A 20,536-nucleotide genomic window follows, 5' to 3' on the forward strand; every position below is an offset into this window, starting at 1 on the left:
TTTTCACAGACAAGTAATCAAGCATAACTTTTCGAGGTTTTCTCGGATTACTTTGAAGTAAAAAGAAAATTTGTTCCTAAACTAAGCTACAGTTTTTCCTTTTGGGTGAAAGTCAGATTATGTTTCGTTTGCGCGATATCAGCGTCGCACATACGGGAGGTCTTGGCAATCCGTCATTTTCTCAATGAGTGACAAAAAAGCAAAAAAGCAGCCTTCCTATGCTGCAACAGTAGCATCATCTTTGCCCAATACTAGGTAGAATGAAGTCATACTCCTTCAACAGCAGGTTCGCCTTTTCAAGAAGGAGAATAGTGAGCTAAAAGACAGGTTCTAGAAGCTAGAAATAGAGTGAAAATTGTTGAGCTCAAACTCAACAATCCTATCCCTAATGTAGTTTTAGATGAGGAGATAGTCTCTACTCCGATGGAAGAGTTGCACAAGAAGCTTATGGGAGAGATTCAAGAGAATTTCAAAGGAGAGATAAAGAGCTCTTTAGGTACACAGGTCCAAAAGGAAGTAAAGGAGCAAGCTGAAAGGCAGCTCAACTCAAAGAAACTAAGTATTGGAGGACTACCACACAATTGGAATGTAGCAGAAGACAGTGGGAGTGAGACCTTCGAAAACTGAGCAAATCTTTCCAGGAATTGATTGGGGAGAGGTAGAATTTGACATTGGACAGGAAGGAGCTCATGCAATTCTCACTTTTGGAACAAGAGAGGAAATAATACAGATCCTTAGACAATCTAACAAGTTGAAAGGACTTCCAGTGTGGATTGCAGAAGAACTTACAAAAACTCAACTGAAGAGTAAAGCTTCAGAGCTTGCAAAGGTGAAGGCGGCTAGAAAGGAAGGCAAATGGGCTGTCTACCGAGATAGCAAGGCATTGATCAAAGACTTCAAAGCAAAACCAATAGACCCTCAGTCTATAACTAATGTATGATCTTCATTTGCTCTCCCTTTTTCTATTTTGGTTTCTCAGACGTACTGGTGGAACCAGTTGTAATTGGAGCTTTATGTGATTATCAGTCTCTTGAGACATAATATAGAACTACTTTTTTTCGGCAAAAAAAAAGAAGGGTATGCTCAACAACAAGGCATTGACTTTGAGGAGACCTTCGCTCCCACGTCCAAGATTACTACTATTAGATGTGTCATTGCCATTGCCATTGCAGCCCATCACCATTGGCAAGTGCACCAGCTTGACATCAAGACTGCCTTTCTTCATGAGGATCTGCAGGAAGAAGTTTATGTGACACAACCTCCTGGCTTTGAGGTTGTTGGCTTTGAAAACAAGGTATGCCGGCTGAGAAAAGCCCTTTATGGTTTGAAGCAGGCACCCAGGGCATGGTATGCTAAAATTCATGCACACTGTCCCTTGGTTTTCAGAATAGCCCCACAGAGCCCACTCTTTATGTCCGTGGGAGTGGATCTGATTTTTTAGTGCTGATTTTATATGTGGATGACATGCTGATCACGGGCCCTGATACTTAGCATATTGCAGCTTTCAAGGCTGATTTGCAGCAAGCTTTTGAAATGTCAGACATGGGACAGCTGCACTATTATTTGGGCATTCAGTTTGCTCATGTTGAGGGGGGTATCATGATGTCACAGTCCAAGTATATTGGACAGCTCCTTGATCGTTTTCAGTTTGAGGATTGCAAGCCAATCTCTACTCCAGTGGACCTTGGCTTCAAATTTTCAGCTCATGATGGGAGCCCACCATGTGATATCACTCTTTACCAGCAGGCTGTTGGATGTGTCATTTACTTATGCCACACCAGACCTGACTTACAGTATGCAATATCCCAGCTCAGCAGGGTCATGCACATGCCCAGTTCATAGCATTGGCAGGTAGTGAAGAGTCTTTATATATCTCAGAGGCACTCAGGATTTAGCCCTCTTCTATGGTGATCAGGGTTCACTTACCATGAATGCTTACACGGATAGTGACTGGGCAGGTTGTTCAGACACTAGAGTGTCACATACCGGCAACTGTTTTTTGCTTGGCAGTTCATGTATCTCTTGGCTCAGCAAGAAGCAACCAACAATTGCCACATCCAGCTGTGAGGCTGAGTATAGGGCAGCCTTTACCGCTACAATTGAGTGTGTCTGGCTTCGATAGTTACTTAGAGATCTTGGTATTCACCAGACATCCTCCACTATGGTCTACACTGATAGCTAGAGTGCTTTGGCCATTGCGTAATCCGGTGTTTCATGCGCGTACCAAGCACATTGAAGTTCACTATCATTATGTTTGAGAGCGGTTGTCAGCAGGAGACATAGAGTTGTCCTACCTTCCCACAGAGGACAACATAGCAGATATGTTTACAAAGGCACTTCCTCGTCCCAAGTTCGAAGTCTTTCAACAGGCTTTACACTTGGTTCCCTTTGTTACATGATGTGGCATACCTTGTACATTCATAGGTGGCTATATCCTTTTGGATGAATATGTGCCACCATGACCAGAAAATACCAGGTATTTTGAGACGTTTCTAGAATACTTCAGCCCATACCATGAAGGGGGTTTTCGAGGCCATCTTCTCCCGATCGTATTGATGCCCTCTGGGCCTTGGTATGTGCCATGTAGCTTTAGTTATTGGCACTTAGGTCACCTAGTACTTTTAGTGTCTTATGACACCTAGTACTAGTGGTACCACTAGGACACTAGGTCCTAGGGTTCTCTTTTATAGTACTTTGTACTTTCATTTTCATTCTACTAGTTGATGTGATGGCTTCCACTTCTTGCTCCACTTTTGTGCATCCTTTGCTTCCGTGAGCCTACAATTACAGGATTACACAATGAAGCCAGGTGTGCCTCCATGAGGTGCATGATTTGCTAGGTGAAGCAGTCAAGTATGTGGATCCTCTGGTATGTGCATTCCTTGTTTAGTCATTCGAAGCTTAATAACTTCTTGCTTTGGGCAGATTCTGTGCTTTGCATTGAGAGATTGCCTTTGGAAGTAAGAGGGGAAAGTCTTCGTGCTCTCTGAAGCTCAAGAGCAAGTAGTGGAAGGTGGACTTGTCGAAGCCTCAGTGGTGAAGATAGGGGCACCTACAGGAGGACAGAGTGTGCTGAAGCCAGAGGAGAAACTGCTTGAGAGCTTGTTGGGAGCTCATGGTCCAGTTATTTTGGAGTTCTATTTTGGTTAGACCTACGTATGAGGATGGTCTATTGTGAAGGACTGGATCTCGAGTAGGAGCCACTGGTTGAAAGACCAAAGGATGACAACTGCTTTGAGTTGCTCAAAAGGGCTTCTTCATTTAAGCTCATGGTGTATCTACATTGATGGGTTGGGATTGGCCTACGATGTGTCGGTGTGAGGGGCTGTTGGACTATAGATGGTTCCCTCCCCATCTATTAGCCCCCGAATGAGGAGTACAAGGGAGAGGTGGACCAGGCTAGGTTGGTTGACATGTGGGAACTGTTTGAGCCAGCCACATGGATAGGACTAACAGTAAAAGCAAGGCTGCCACATGGGCAGCACATGGCTGCCATGTGGCAGCACATCTAGAAGCTTACCTGGCTGGTTGGAGCTTTCTTGGAGGACAGCACTGGTACGGAAAGCCATGTGTCATGCAAGACCAGTATGGTGCAGTCTGGTGCAGGTTTTTGTTGGCTTGCAACAGGTCGTCAGCAGCTTGGGATCAAGCAAGAGAAGGAGCCTGGGCCAGTGGCAGGCTGCCACGTGGCCAGGTGGGTTTGCAAATGCAGTAGACCAGGTCGGGTTTGACAGAGCTTGGGTCGGTTGACTTCAGTCTACTAATTTGGGGGCCCTTGGGGCCTATAAAAGGCAGACTTTCAAGGCTCATTATCCATCCGTTTGAAGAGCAAATTGTGGAGCATTTCTGTAGCTGTGTCAGGATCTTTTGAGAAGAGGAATGCATAAAAATCGGGTAGCTATGTGTAAGACGGCATTTGGATCTAACTGAAGAGTCCGTCTGAGTCAATAAGCTAAGAAACACCTTCTCTAGCATGCCTCAGCGCCGTGTGTAGCGAAAGAGTGCTTATTGACTCTTGACCCCATATGAATACAAAATGACTCTCTAGCATGACATGCATACTCTACTCTCTGATCTAGTAAAACTTGCTGATGAGCCCTTGTTTCAACAAAGCGCTCGTGAATCCAAGCATCCATGGGCCTTTTTTCCTCTTCCCTTTGCAAGGATGGTAGCTGTGGTCTGAGGCCAATCTCCAGTTTGAGAATCTAAACTCTTCTAGTACTTGTGACAGTATGATAGAAATCACTAATACCAGAAAGGGCTGCTGCCCTAAGTGAAGGTGATTCTACTCCATCCTAGAAGTGACCCAACAGAGGGTACTCATAGTGGAAGACTGATAGTATTGGCCAGGAGCTCTCACACAGTGTGCGTGTGGGGGGTGTGGAATCACAAACTTCTTAACTTATGTGCATAAATGTGCAAGCCAGTAAATAGACAATGCTCAGAGACAAATATAGAAGCAACACTTTATATTTCCGTCTGTCCAGAAACTAGGACAGGATACAATATCAAAAGGTCCTACGACAAGCCTGACAGGATACAATAGCAAAAGGTCCTTCTACTACAAGCCCGTCTGAGTCAATAAGCTAAGAAACACCTTCTCTACCATGCCCCGGCGCCATGTGTAGCGAAAGAGTGCTTATTGACTCTTGACCCCATCTGTATACAAAATGACTTTCTAGCAAGACATGCATACTCTGCTCTCTGATCTAGTAAAACTTGTTGATGAGCCCTTGTTTCAACAAAGCGCTCGTGAATCCAAGCATCCATGGGTCTTTTTTGCTCTTCCCTTTGCAAGGCTGGTAGCTATTGTTTGAGACTAATATCCAGTTTGAGAATCTAAACTCTTATAGTACTAGTGACATTATGACAGAAATCACTAATACGAGAAAGGGCTGCTGCCCTAAGTGAAGGTGATTCTACTCCATCCTAGAAATGACACACCCAAATCTGCAACACATCCTCCGTGAGGTCCTCCTTGTTAGAAATGACCCAACAGAGGGTTACTACACACAGCGGAAGATTGATAGTATTGTCCAAGAGCTCTCACACAATGTGCGAGTGGGGTGTGGAATCACAAACTTCTTAACTTATGTGCATAAATGTGCAAGCCAGTAAATAGACAATGCTAAGAGACAAATATAGAAGCAACACTTTATATTTCACTTCGTCCAGAAACTAGGACAGGATACAATACCAAAAGGTCCTTCTACTACAAGCGTGACAGGATACAATAGCAAAAGGTCCTTCTACTACAAGCCCGTCTGAGTTAATAAGCTAAGAAACACCTTGTCTACCATGCCTTGGCGCCATGTGTAGCGAAAGAGTGCTTATTGACTATTGACTCCATCTGAATACAAAATGACTCTCTAGCATGACATGCATACTCTACTCTTTGATCTAGTAAAACTTGATGATGAGCTCTTGTTTCAACAAAGCGCTCGTGAATCCAAGCATCCATGGGCCTTTCTTGCTCTTCCCTTTGCAATGTTGGTAGCTGTTGTCTGAGGCCAATCTCTAGTTTGAGAATCTAAACTCTTCTAGTACTCGTGACAGTATGATAGAAATCACTAATACCAGAAAGGGCTGCTGCCCTAAGTGAAGGTGATTCTACTCCATCCTAGAAACGACACTCCCAAATCTGCAACACATTCTCCATGAGATCCTCCTTGTTAGAAATGACCCAACGGAGGGTATGCTCAGCGGAAGACTGATAGTATTGGCCAGGAGCTCTCACACAGTGTGCGTGTGGGGTGTGGAATCACAAACTTCTTAACTTATGTGCATAAATGTGCAAGCTAGTAAATAGACAATGCTTAGAGACAAATATAGAAGCAACACTTTATATTTCCGTCCGTCTAGAAAATAGGACAGGATACAATACCAAAAGGTCCTTCTACTACAAGCCTCATAGGATACAATACTAAAAGGTCCTTCTACTACAAGCTTGTCTAGATACAATACCAAAAGGTCCTTCTACTATAAGCTTAGAAACACCTTCTCTACCATGCCTCGATGCCATGCGTAGCGAAAGAGTGCTTATTCACTCTTGACCGCATCTGTATAGAAAATGACTCTCTAGCATGACATGTATACTCTGCTCTCTGATCTAGTAAAACTTGTTGATGAGCCCTTTTTTCAACAAACCGCTCGTGAACCCAAGCATCCATGGGACTTTTTTGCTCTTCCCTTTGCAAGGCTGGTAGCTGTTGTTTGAGGCCAATCTCCAGTTTGAGAATCTACACTCTTCTAGTACTCGTGACAGTATGATAGAAATCACTAAGACTCGAAAGGGCTGCTGCCCTAAGTGAAGGTGATTCTACTCCATCCTAGAAATGACACACCCAAATCTGCAACACATCCTCCGTGAGGTCCTGCTTGTTAGAAATGACCCAATAGAGGGTACGCACAGCGGAAGACTGATAGTATTGGCTAGGAGCTCTCACACAGTGTGCGTGTGGGGTGTGGAATCACAAACTTCTTAACTTATGCGCATAAATGTGCAAGCCAGTAAATAGACAATGCTCAGAGACAAGTATAGAAGCAACACTTTATATTTCCGTCCGTCTAGAAACTATGACAGGATACAATACCAAAAGATCCTTCTACTACAAGCCCGTCTGAGTCAATAAGCTAAGAAACACCTTCTCTACCATGCCTCGGCGCGATGTGTAGCGAAGGAGTGCTTATTGACTCTTGACCCCATCTGTATACAAAATGACTCTCTAGCATGACATGCATACTCTGCTCTCTGATCTAGTAAAACTTGCTAATGAGCCCTTGTTTCAACAAAGCGCTCGTGAATCCAAGCATCCATGAGCCTTTTTTGCTCCTCTTTGCAAGGCTGGTAGCTGTTGTCTGAGGCCAATCTTCAGTTTGATAATCTAAACTCTTCTAGTAGTGGTGACAGTATGATAGAAATCACTAATACCAGAAATGGCTGCTGCCCTAAGTGAAGGTGCTGCTGCCCTAAGTGAAGGTGATTCTACTCCATCCTAGAAATGACACACGCAAATCTGCAACACATCCTCCGTGAGGTCCTCCTTGTTAGAAATGACCCAACAGAGGGTACGCACAGTGGAAGACTAATAGTATTGGCTAGGAGCTCTCACACAGTGTGCGTGTGGGGTGTGGAATCACAAACTTCTTAACTTATGTGCATAAATGTGCAAGCCAGTAAATAGACAATGCTAAGAGACAAATATAGAAGCAACACTTTATATTTTCATCCGTCCAGAAACTAGGACAGGATACAATACCAAAAGTTCCTTCTACTACAAGCGTGACAGGATACAATAGCAAAAGGTCCTTCTACTACAAGCCCGTCTGAGTCAATAAGCTCATAAACACTTTCTTTACCATGCCTTGGCGCCATGTGTAGCGAAAGAGTGCTTATTGACTCTTGACCCCATCTGAATACAAAACGACTCTCTAGCATGACATGCATACTCTACTCTCTGATCTAGTAAAACTTGCTGATGAGCCCTTGTTTCAACAAAGCGCTCGTGAATCCAAGCATGCATGGCCCTGTTTTGCTCTTCCCTTTGCAAGGCTGGTAGCTGTCATCTGAGGCCAATCTCTAGTTTTAGAATCTAAGCTCTTCTAGTACTCGTGACAGCATGATAGAAATCACTAATACGAGAAAGGGCTGCTGCCCTAAGTGAAGGTGATTCTACTCCATCCTAGAAATGACAGGCCCAAATCTGCAACACATCCTCCGTGAGGTCCGTGTTAGAAATGACCCAACAGAGGGTACGCACAGTGGAAGACTGATAGTATTGGCGAGGAGCTCTCACATAGTGTGCGTGTGGGGTGTGGAATCACAAGCTTATTAATTTATGTGCATAAATGTGCAAGCCAGTAAATAGACAATATTAGAGACAAATATAGAAGCCACACTTTATATTTCCGTCCGTCCAGAAACTAGGACAGGAGACAATACCAAAAGGTCCTTCTACTACAAGCCTGACACTTCTAGATCTCTGAGCCCGCGTGCTCCACCTTGAGCATATGTAGACTCTCTGTCTAGATCCCAGCCACCTTGCTTTCCGAAAGCCAGCCTAGGTGGGCTGCCACTCTAGCTCAGTCTGCAGCTTCTCCTAGGTCACCTTGTCTTCCTGAATGTAGGCATAAGGCTCGCCCTTGCTGCTCCTGTCTGCTGTCCTGAGGGCTGCTCCAAGTGATGATGATCTCAGCAACCTTCTGCCCTAGAAGACAGTCTAGGTTCAGCCTCTTCCTGGAGCTAAGTCTGCAGCAACACCTCTCTCCTTCACTTCCTGTGTAGAGGCTCAATGATGGTGGATGTGCTGCTCCTTTCTGCTCCTCCCAAAGCTGCTCTGCTGGATATAAAATGAGGCCTGAAGCCTCTCCTTTTATAGGCCCCCAAGGGGCTGTCATAAAACCGACCAGCCAGCCTCATCCTGGCCGACCAGACTGGCCGACCAGTCTGCTTGCTGGCTGACCTGGTTGGCTGGTCCAACCAGCCCTATATAAGGGCTCTAGCCAAGCCCTTTTGGGCTGCTGCTAGGCTGCCCTTAGTTGCTGCTGGAGACGCTCCTGCAGGCTGTATACCTGCCCATACACCTCTGCCATGTTGCGTCATGCTGCAGCCCTATGTCGGCGCCATGTCCTGCCTGTACTCCTTCTGTACACTGCCCTGCAGCAGCCCGTACAGATCCGTACAGTGGCTGACGTCATCGCGCCTTCGTTCCTTGATGGAGATGCTGCGCAGATCTGCTCTGCTCTGTCCTTGACAGTCGCCTAGCCATTCTCTGCCAGACCTGCCCTCGAGACAAGCTTTCTTCTGCCAGGTACTCTCCTTTCTTTGTGTGAGGTACAGCCCATGTGGCAGCCCCCTCCCTCTTTCTTTTCCTAGGTTCACCCCCCCCATGCTCTCCTCATATGGGGGCTTACAGATGGGGAGGTGACCATTCCAACACTCCTCTGCATACATCTGAAATCCTAATACTGGTGGCAGACTGGCATCTCAAGTGAGTCTTAGAAATTACCATAACCACCTGCAAATGATCCGAGGTAGAAATCCTTGGTGCAATGCATGTTGAACCACCTTTGTCCAATGCCCAATCTTAAACATAAAATCTGTCTATCCATGCAAGCATGGACATTTGCAACCTCTTGTTTGACCAAGAGAACAGGAGCTAATGTGGCAAAGTGTAAAGGGCATCAACTATCCTAGTATCTCTGCCATTGTATTAAAAAAGAAAGGCATCCCAAGCTCTTCACTCCAGTGAATGAATGCGTGCACACCTACAGACACAACATTGGAATGTTGTAAAGCATGTTTTTAGATATCTGTAGGGTCCTTAGTCTCTGGGTTTGTTCTATGTAGGCAGGTTGACTATGAGTTGCATACTTTCAGTGATTCAGATTGGGTTGGCAATTATGATACAAACATTGTGCTAGTGGCCGTTGTGTCTTTATTCACAATTCATGCTTTTCTTGGTTGAGCAAGAAACAATCCACTGTGACTACTTTATCTTGTGAAGCTGAGTACAGGGTAGCTTTCACAACTATAATAGAATGTCTATGACCCAGGTGATTGATGGAAGATCTTCATGGTAGTTTGCAGCCATCTACTCCTAGTCTCACTGACAATTAGAGTGCTAATTTTTAGTGGCATGGAATCGTGTTCATGCCTGCACAAAACACACTGGGATACATTATCATCGTGTTAGAGATTGCATGCATGAGGGATCAGCTCGATCTACTATCTTACACATTAGAATGTTGCATATCTTTTCAACAAAGCTTTATCCGGAGAAAAGTTTGAAGCTTTCGGAAAAGCTTTAGGCTTATTTCCATTTAGTGATTGATCTATCACCTTGTACATGATCACACTATCAATACAGGGGGGGATTTGTACGATGTTAGTAGTGGGTTAGTGTGAATACCTCACTCAAGGGGCAATTTTATCCCCAATTAGGAATTTTTTTCCCTTGGGCTAATTAGGGTTTTAGTTTTGGTGTGAGGGTATGCATTCATTCTTGCAACTTCAGATCTCGTTTTTCTTCACACCTGTCACTATGCTCTCAATCCTTCTCCCATGTCTCGCAGAATAGGTAGGCAAGAGCTTAGAATCACATGTGGGTTCAACAAATCGTGTCTAGAAGGCTTCTACGTGGCTAGAAAATGGATTGCAATACAATGTAGTAGGAGGGATAGCAGTAAGAAATTGACATTTAGATTAAGAAGTAGGCTATGGGTTCAGAGAATCAATGGCACAAGTGCTCATACAGCTCTTGGGAAGTAGTCGCAAGTGGCAGGTAGGAGGAGAATAATTCGGAAGACGACACTTGGAAGTTGTAGGAGGTGGCTAGATGCGGATAGGAGGTGAGGAGAAGAGGCAGGAGGGTGTATAATTGAATCACAATTCTCTAATGTGTAAGTGAATGAGGAGAAATTGGGTCAGGACAAGAATATAAAAGTAGAAAAGTTGAAAAGGTGAAACGATGAAAAGCTAAAGAAAGCAGTGGAAAGCTAAATGGACCCTTTTGGTTTTACTTTTTGAAATAATCAAATATTCTAACTTTAATAGGATTAAATAAATAATAGCAAGAGGCATCTTTTTTCTTAAAATTTTGCCCATCTCCCTTCTACCGATGCACACACTTATTGGAACAATAGGCGTGCAATGAAGATTTTATCGTAAGCTTAGTGAGGCCATAACTCATGCTAGATGAGTGGGATTTAACCTAGGATGAAACCAAGGTAATCTTGCAAAATCTAAGAGAACAATCAAAAGTTAGGTGGTTTTAGAGATTACGTTTGCCTTATAGGATAACTGCAACTAATCTCATTCTGACCTCTTAATTATCATTATTGCCTAGCACACCAAGGCTCACAACCAAGGCCTAGTATGAAGATGTCAGGAACTAACTAAAGAGTGTAAAAACCTACTGACTATGGAAACTTGTGGATGTGCAAAGCATTCATTCTCGTAGGGCATGTTGATAATCTAAGATCAATTGGAGGTGATCCAGTAAAAATTGAACGAGCTCTACTGGCTGAAATAATTCCTCGTAGTGTGGAATTCACGTCATGCACTAGCTTCTAGCATTTTCTCACCTAATGTGACAGGTTGAGCAGTGTAAAATTAATCAGTGCTTACGCTAGTTTGGGGCAGTTTTTTTTTTAAAGCAGTAGGAGTATTTCTCTTTCTCTTATGTTTCCAAGAAGAGGGGCTATTGAAGCCTTTACTTTTCCTTTCTTTGAGCCTGCAGAGGAAGGTAAATCATCTCCTTGCCTAGCCTTTTGATGCATCTCCTCCTAAAGAAGCATGGTGTTGAACTGCACAAAGGCGAGCGGAGGTGTCGTGACTTGTGTATTCAATGCCGTGATGACGAGACTATTGTACTTGGGGGAAAGAACATTGATGCACCTTCATGCAAGATCTTCACATATCGATTGCAGAAATCTGATCTCATAGGTTCTTCACCCCTATGATAAAATGCTCCGTTGCTTTAGACTCAGATAGTTTCTTTGATACAAGCTGATTCTCCAGATTCTGGGTCCTTGTCTAATTCATGGTCTCATACTGGTTCTTGAGGACTATCCATACCTGTATGCAGCTGTAGGGACATGTTGAATTAGAGTCATAACAGAATCGTTGACACAGGTAACAATGGAACACAATGTATCTACATCCCTTCTCCTCCATGCCAAGATCTTAGGAGTCATTGGCACGATTGTCCTTGTTGCATCATTGGAATTTGCATTACATCCACTCCAGTTGCCGTCTCCCATAGCTCATAAGAACTCAAAATAGCCTTCATCTTGAACTTCTAGAGAGTTTAGTTCATCACGTCTAGCTTTCCTTCAAAGCCAAACGGTGGGGGTCGCACTCTTGCTGATGTAGGTTGAGTCATCTCTCCAAATCTACTCGCAAACAGGAAAGAATTTCCAACAATTCTTATCTACGGAAATTCTTGTCTACATGAAAGAAAAAAAACTATATCACCACAAATCGGTACAATAGATGGCAAATGCTTCCCAGTCGTGTGCTTCGATGGCAAGAAATAGTAGATGGTGGGGCTGTGTGCTAGGCAATTTATAGAAAGTGAAAATCTGATGGGCTACACAGGCTATAATTATATAGCCCTGTTGGGAGGCCAGTTGCTGGCCGGCTAGACCATTGCCCCCTATTAAGGAAGCCATATGATTGTGTTGGGGGCTCCCATTCTCAAACCTTGTGGACCCCAGCCAATGCTTGTACCTCTGACCATCAAGCCACACTCGGCCTCCATCCAGTATCTAAACTTAGACCTACCCGCCATCCATGCTCTCCTCATAAAGGGGGCTTACAAAGTAAAGCTAGCTGGTATTCGCGTGGTTACATGAGAGTGGAGCATTGATTTCTAATAGTGCTATGGATCGAAGTGTGCAAGGGAATGATCTAGAGACAACATCTTGAATCAATGACATTAAGGTGACCGAGGCATGTGGCTGTAGAGGCAATCATGGGTTCCTCAAGCGGCAAAGAGATGGCTGCTTTGTCGGTAGAATTGAAGCCATCAACATTGATAAGCGTCTGTTTTAAATTCGGACAATAGGTGTTTTGCCAGGCGAAATTGATTGTGAAGGTTGAAAAGCCTTTGGGAAAGAATCTGTGGCTTTCTCTTGATTGACGCTTCATCATCATAGGAGCAGGGTAAGGAAAGAGCAAAGGTCACAGAGGCTGCGAAGGACAAGTTGGTGTTGGGATATCTCAAGGTGTATGCCTCAGGCACACCTTATGTTTCTATGTGTGAGTGCTAGAGGCACAGTTAGGTGCCCACAAGCACAGTTAGGTGGTGGAAAAGCCACATAGGATGATTGAGTGAATCTAGGAGCAGATTGAGGAGATGATTGTGGAGCTTTGAGGTCATCAGTGATGTCAGTGACCTTGTATGAGGTGCCTACTTAAGGACCTCTCTTTTCTTCATTCTACAAGCAAGTAAAGCAAGTATTCTGATTTTGTGTCCACTCTTTGCTTTCCTTTCAGCCTTCCAACATGGTATCAGAGCCATTTGATCCCCCTTGAGCCCATTTCTGCCACATCATCATCTTCTTCTTCATCTTCTTCTTCCCCATCTTCCTCCTCCTTCCCAAAATCTTAGAGAGCTTGGTTCTCCGCCTACAAACGACCATTGCCCAAACCCTCTGAGCGGGAAACTCCTCTAGTATGGGCGAACTTCCACCTGCAAGCAATTGAAGAAAAAACGTCTGTGGTGGCTGCCATTCTCCAAACAGCGAATTTCTTCTGTTGCTCAATACTCCCTGCCTGCTCCGCCATTGCCTGAGCCCTCTTAGGAGTAGATGGGCGACCTCAAGACGAAGATTTTGAGCCATTTTTCAGGTCATTTGGTTTAGTAACGAGGGAGAAATCGTCAAAACTCAGTTTCAGCCTGTAGCAACTCTTCCGGGCAAAAGTGCGCACCATTTCGTCCAACCTCTGTGCTGGACCTTCTCTGGTATATGAGCTTTCTTTTGCTCCAGAAAGCCCTCTTTTCCTTGCTTTGAAGAGTGAGCTACAAGCCCTCCAAGTTCAGCTTTTCAGTTTTGACAGTTTTGGACAAGTTTTTGAAGATGATGCTACATAAAATGCTACTCTAGCATTTCTGGTTTTTTGAAGCTTTCAATAACTTCAGTACAAGTGTGGCTTCAGTTTTGTTTTGAATTACTAGACCTGGTTTTGATTGGAAAGTTCTCATTTTAAGCCACCTCTGTGAAGTATGTAAGAAGAAGCATCATTGATTGAAATTTGGTCACAAGACTTTGCTACATTAAATGCTTATATTTTGAAGCATTTCAGTTGTTATTCTAAGCCCTGTAAGAGAGAAGACACTGCCCAATACCTGGGTTAGACCCTCTCATGGCTTGCTTATGCAAAATATGTGAAAAGCCAAAACATAAAGCAATGTCTTGTTATGCTACAAAGGATGAAAATGCCAATCTGACTTCCTTGTTGAAGATTGCCAAAACAATGGTTGCCAAAAAGGAAGCAACTTCAAAGATAGAAAATGCAAATCTACTTTCAGTTGATGAGCCTCCACAAGCTGAGGCATCCTTTGAAGATTATGCATTTAAAATCATCTCTATGTATGCTCCAGATCTCTCTTTTTATGTCAAGGTACTCAGCCTGGATAGTCCTCCAAAATGAATGAAAATAAACTATTGTGTTTTGTGTGTTTTGTAAACACCTCTGGTCACCTTATGATGTAGGCCATGTGTATGTTTTGTTCCATGGTACCTCCTGCAGACATTGTGTGCATGTACATGCAGGGGAGATAACCATTGGAAGGTCTTTTTGTATCCCTTTTGTTTACCTTACACCCAAGGGAACCCTTGCTAGCATGAGAACCTAGCCATAGATTAATCCTTGACCACCATGAGATGGCATGAGAAACTATGAGACTAGATGTATCCTTGACATAGCCTGAGGCATTTCCTTGAGGGGGGGTTTGTTGGGATATCTCAAGGTGTATGCCTCAGGCACACCTTATGTTTCTATGTGTGAGTGCTAGAGGCACAGTTAGGTGCCCACAAGCACAGTTAGGTGGTGGAAAAGCCACATAGGATGATTGAGTGAATCTAGGAGCAGATTGAGGAGATGATTGTGGAGCTTTGAGGTCATCAGTGATGTCAGTGACCTTGTATGAGGTGCCTACTTAAGGACCTCTCTTTTCTTCATTCTACAAGCAAGTAAAGCAAGTATTCTGATTTTGTGTCCACTCTTTGCTTTCCTTTCAGCCTTCCAACAGTTGGACCAGGGGGCTTTTTATTCCTTATGAATTTAGTTTCGACCAGAACTTGAATTTCATCTGGTTCTTAGTTACAGTTTTAGGCTTTTGCAGTTATTTTGGATTGCAAATCTTTCCTAGTACATGGGAAAAGGCATTGGTTTGTAGTTGTTGTGAATGGGTTTATTTCAGTTTTGACAGTTTGAAGTAGAATAGGGAAAATCAGATCAGTTTTGAGTTTCAGTTGAGTTTTTAAAAAAAAAGCCAAATTAAACAAACCAGCACAAGTCAAAGTCAAACGTAGGTGGATAGGAAAGAAATGACCAATAAGAAATGGAGGTAAAGGATGATACATCCCATGTGAACCCCGCAGCATCAGGTGTTCGGCCAAAAATTCCACGGCATATGAACCCAGTTCATTAAATGCTAGAAATAGAAATCTAGAGGATGCCTTACAACACTTAATGCCACAATAACTACATGCTAATGAAGGGCAAGAAGAGTTATGAAAAGCCATCCACTCCTTGATTGGTACTCTCTAGAGAAGAAAAAGGAAAAGGGGTCATGGAACCAGATTCTAGTGTCCATATAAAGGAAAAGGAAAAAGGTCATAACATAGCAATAGATGACTTGTTCCATCCATTAAGTAAAATTTTAATTGCTACAGCAAGTACATGACAAGTAATTTACAGCCAACACATGCACATACACAAAGCTAGATGTCATTAATTTCAGCATATAAATAAAACGTGCTCATTGCACATAGACATTACAAGTTGAAAGATTACATGGAAAGTGCACCATCATCCTCTTCCCCCTCTTGAACATCCCACTTCTGAGAAGGGCTGGACTAATATGATGGATCACTTCTAGAAAGAAGCGTAAGGTTGCTGTGCACATACACAAGATCCTCAGCCATTTTATGAGCAAGCTGATTGCGTTTCATTGAATGGATGAATCCATAGGTGGACCAATTCCGCTCTGGTGCAGAGGAACTCGATAGTTGTGAGAGGAGCTTGATCGCCAACTTTGCAATTGAGGGGTATCTGAACCATATTTTTCCCACCAAGCAACGGGAGACATACACTCTTTATCTGAAGAAGCGGACAACTCACCAAATGCACCCACCTGGCCAAGATACATTGACAATTGATCCTTCATCAAAGTTTTGGCTGCAGCATCCTTCCCAACTCTATCCGAAGTTTGCCTCCAACCTCTCATCACTTCAGCATCTTGTTGTTGATTCTTGCAGAACCATTTTGGATTTAGAAGAAAGGCTGTTACATGAGGTTGATGACGATGTGGCTCGTTGTTTCTATGCCAATGGATTACCATTTTCTCTTGCACGGTCTCCATATTTCACAAACATGGTAAGTGCAGTCACTTCATTTGGAAGGGGATATAAACCTCCAAACTATGAGAAGCTTCGTACATCTCTTTTGGAGAAGGAGAGAGCAAGAGTGTCAAGGAGCCTATCCATGATTGAATCTACTTGGACGTACTATGGATGCTCGATTGTTTCTGATGGCTGGATAGACACTGCAAAGAAGCCTCTTCTCAACATTGTGGTTTGCAGTGCACGAGGATCTGTATTCAAGAAATCCATAAATTCCAGTGGAGAGGCAAAGACTGGAGAATACATTGTAGCAGCATTGAAAGACACTATATTGGAGGTGGGGCCTGAACATGTAGTTCAGGTTACTGATAATCCCTCGAATTGCAAACTAGCTGGTCATCTTGTGGAGCAAGAGTTCAAGCATATCTTCTAGACCCTGTGCGCTGCCCATTGTTTGAACTTGTTGCTGAAGGACCTTTCATCCCTAGCGTGGATGGAGTGGCGATTTGTCATGGCAAGGAGGTGCAGCAATTCATCTCCAATCATGGGGCACCAAGAGCCATGCTACAGCTGGCATGGTCGATTGAGATAAGGACTTCGGTCCTGCACTCAAATTAGTACCCTTGTGCTTCTTACTAGAAGATTCATGATCTTCACGTGCCATGGCTGCCTTCTCGTCTGGTGGCACCTTGCAAACTTGAACCCCCTTGTTCTTTAGCTCTAGAAGATTGGCACACACACGCGAGTATGATCCACAACTTTCCAATCCACAAAAACAGCAGGACCACTTCTTGGTACTCCTTTGGCAAATCTACCCCTTTCTACAACGTGCTTCCAAAGTGACTCAGGATCTTGTGCACAGCGTGGCATCTTGTTAAGAGTGAATTGATGCCTTCTTCTCCTTCTCCTATTCCCCTGGCTGGCAGCTTCAAGTCGTTGGTACAAGGGGCAATACCACTTAGGATTGCAAATGAAATCTATGCACTTGCAGTTGAGTGCCCTTCGACAAATTGCATCGCCAAGGGAGAGAGCAGAAGAGATGTTCAGCTTGCAGGTGCACTGAGAAAGGATGATTTCTCTAGGGACACAATGCATACAATAGCATTGTAGTTGATCGTCGTTGGCGCCATCGTTCATGAAGAGGGAAAAAAGAATGGATTGAAAGAGAAGAAAGAAGGAGAATATTGACGTGCTAGACAGTAGAGGGAGCGAAAGACTCTCGAGAGAGAAAGAGAGATACATTGCAGTAAGCCTGCACCTGCACAACGCACCAGCCAAAACCAATCGTTAGATACTCAAATCGTCAAAGTGGCACGGAATTGTACGCTTGTGGATGCGAATTGCGTCAAGGAATATCATCACAGAGATTTGTGGAAGAAATCCCGTCAGAGCGGTTCGTGGATGCAAATTCAACGTTGGAGAGATATCCAACGACCAAATCGTCGCCACCGACCAATCTACCGACGAAGTATGGCCCACAATAGCAATTTCTAGTCGCAACTTGCATGCAGGCGTTTCCCAGCGTTTCCACATTTTGGAAATGCCAAAACTTAGGAAACGTCTAACATTTTTGGACGTTTTCTGCAACCTAGATCAAACAGCCATCCCTTTGTTGAGGGATCTTGGAAATGTATCTGAAAGCACGGTCGTTCTAGTTGAGCTAGAGCTTCCTAACCTCTAGCAAGCTGTGCCTTGGCTGCATGAATCGTTATGAAAAATGTAGGTCTGCACAATCTCTTTTTTTTGTGAGAATTGCACAATCTCCACTAACTCCCCAGTATTATGTCGATGCAATACTATCCATAAGGTGTTGAAAATCATGATCTTGGCCGTACCAAGGTTACTATCAGGTCTTTCTTCCTGCAAAACACCTCTAGGTTCTCTAGATGTCTCTCTAAGCTTGCTGCAGGATTTGAGCACGATATCATCTACGTATAACAATATCTGTATCATTAGGTTCACTCTGATCGTGCTCTCAATCCAATCTAACAGTGCACATACTCTCTCTTTGAGTGATTCATATAGACTCATCACTTCCTAGATCATGTCTCTTGGGATCTGCATCTCTTGAAGTCTCTCAATCATATGAGATCATCGAATTGTGTCAAAAGCCTTCTTGTTGAAAGTCTACACAGCAAATGAAGACTTTAAGAGCTTGAGGAGGTTCTCACTAGGAACAGATAGCACTTCAAGCAGCAAAAAGGCTCATCAGAGCCATAAACCAACCATACGTAGCTCAAGCAAAAAGAGACAATTGCTGGGCTTATGAAGGCTTATCAAGGTAGCACAAAAGCAAAACTGATCTAAGGTAGATCTATTGCCCGTAAACTAGTGGGTCAAGAAGAGCTCGTTTTGCAACTGTAGGAGCAAGAAGCTCCATTCACATAACTTCATACAAGCCTCAACTTGGAGAGCTTGAGGGAATTCTCACTTCAAGCAGCCAAAAGGCTCATCTGAGCCATAATCCAACCATATATAGCTCAAGCAAAGAGATCCATCAATAGCCTAAAAGAGCTTGAATAACCTAGAAGAGCTTGGGAGAGTACCTTATACTCCAATTTTCACTTTGTGGAGGAGAGGCCATCTCCTTTCTTGCAAGGACCCACAGGATCAATTACAGAGAGAGTTCTACAACATGCATGCATGCTTTGCAAATTGTGTCAGTGTCAACCTGTGAGTTATTAGAAATGGGAAGCTGGTTTTTGGCCTGGGTCTGGTGTAAGCAGTGGTGGAAAAATGAGTTTTGCTGGTTTTGTGCATAGAGGTGCCATGGTTCCATGATTCTTTCAACACATCCATCCAATCAAGATGAAGGGTGGCCACCCCCTTGCAGGCTGAACCCCAGGTGCATCATCAATGACTCATCTGAAACAAGGGTTATACTGTTGCAGGCTGTCTGTACCTCGAGGGGCATCATTAATCACCCGTCTGAAACAAGCCTAATCAGGCTTCAAAACCAATTATTTGCTTAAAGAATAAAAAGATTATGCAGAATTGAGGAGTACATTGACTAAACTGGCTGCTTCCCTTGCTTTGTAAATCATGCTTCAAAGATTATGCATTCTGAAAGGCACACATCATTTACAATGTGGTATACTATAAATTAATCTATCTAGGAGCAACGAGAGAAGGGATGGCGACAGAAGTCTCTCAGCAGATGGCGTTTTTGCAAGTTATTGCAGTCATAATTCGAAGTGAGTGAACATAGTCTTACAAAAGGAAGTTTTCTGTCTTGCTATACTTTCCAGCTGACAGGACTAATCACGGTCATGTTATTTGGCATGCAAACTCCTTGCTATGGCAATTAAGACATTGCTGTCATGTTAATGGAAGAGATTGCTCAATTTGGCTATATCTGCTCAGATCTTCACCAATTTCCGTTACTATTCCAGTCATTGTAATATTCTGTCAACGAGTTGTCAGGTAGTGCCATTGTGATGGTCATCATAACCTTGGAATCAATGTATTGAGTGCATGCATGTCTCCCTCCAGTTCATTACATTGTAAGAGTAAAGATTTGGAACAAAAGCTCCTTGGACCTGAGCGCTAAGGGCTTTTGTTTAATTAAGTCTTTTGCTGATATCTGCTGTTTGATGTCCTAAATATGTATGTTTCTAGGTTCCTAGAGGCTCTTATGCAATGTCTTTCACAGGTAGCTGCTGTTCGGTGTTTGGATGGCCACATGTTGGGTCTATATGAACCAGTCTAAGCTAAAAATGGAGCCAAAGTTCGTGAAAAGTTTACACTCGCCATTGTGTTGCTGGAAAACCCTGGTGGGATTCTGAACTGTGTTACTCATGTTTGGACTACATGCATTGAAGTATCTAGACAATTCAAATAAGAAGTCTAAGGGGAATTCTAAGGGTTATTTAGAGCCTGCACATGTACTTGGAGATCTGGTTCTGAGCAGTACTTGATTGCTCGTTTTCCTACTATATTTTGTACTAGCTTTTTGCATTTTTAGCACTTAGCACTCAGCAAGGGCCTTAGTGAGCCTTTTGCTTCAGCCTATAGTGGCTTGTATGGGTTACACATATATTTTGTATCTTGTCTCATAGACGTGCGAGGTCTCCTGAAGACGTTAATACACCTCTCTCTCTCTCTCTCTCTATATATATATATATATATATATATATATATATATATGGACAGATGGACAGATGCATTGATCGATATGTGCGCACGCACGCGCGCGTGTGTGTGTGTGCACACGTACTATTGTTGTTGGGGGGTGAAATCCAGTTGTATTTGTATTAGAAAAAACAGTCCCCAAGAAAGGACAGCCAACTACAATCTTAGTATAACGACAAGAAAGCAGGATAATCAAGATCCAAATGCATGGAGGCAATCATAGAAGGATTGCCGCCGAGATGTGCATAGATGCTTGGAAGAAATGATATTTAGCTAGGGATGGATCACCAAAGATCCTATGGATGCGGCCCTTCCATAAAGTCCATAGTGC

At 43.5% G+C, this 20,536-nt stretch overlaps 1 protein-coding gene and 1 pseudogene across 3 annotated transcripts in view; both read left to right on the forward strand.

Moving 5' to 3' along the window:
• The window catches only part of LOC147891504 (uncharacterized), an 82,918-nt gene extending 62,766 nt beyond the window's left edge, over nucleotides 1–20,152 (forward strand). Inside the window, exons 3-4 of one of the 3 annotated variants that reach the window (XM_087388419.1) lie at nucleotides 19,206–19,268; nucleotides 19,384–19,576. In XM_087388419.1, the coding sequence (XP_087244545.1) occupies nucleotides 19,206–19,262 (57 nt within the window). In that variant the 3' untranslated portion in view covers nucleotides 19,263–19,268; nucleotides 19,384–19,576. Of the gene's footprint in view, nucleotides 1–19,205; nucleotides 19,577–19,726 lie in introns of those variants that run through there. The other 2 variants (XM_087388418.1, XM_087388417.1) reach the window with 2 other exon arrangements.
• Nucleotides 3,588–16,666, forward strand: LOC147891505 (uncharacterized; annotated as a pseudogene).
• Nucleotides 20,153–20,536: the final 384 nt, after the last annotated feature.

This window comes from Dipteris shenzhenensis, chromosome 17, assembly GCF_047967505.1.
Source record: "Dipteris shenzhenensis isolate YYH24624 ecotype China chromosome 17, Dip_SZ_1.0, whole genome shotgun sequence".
In the NCBI taxonomy this organism is placed as follows: Eukaryota; Viridiplantae; Streptophyta; class Polypodiopsida; order Gleicheniales; family Dipteridaceae; genus Dipteris; species Dipteris shenzhenensis.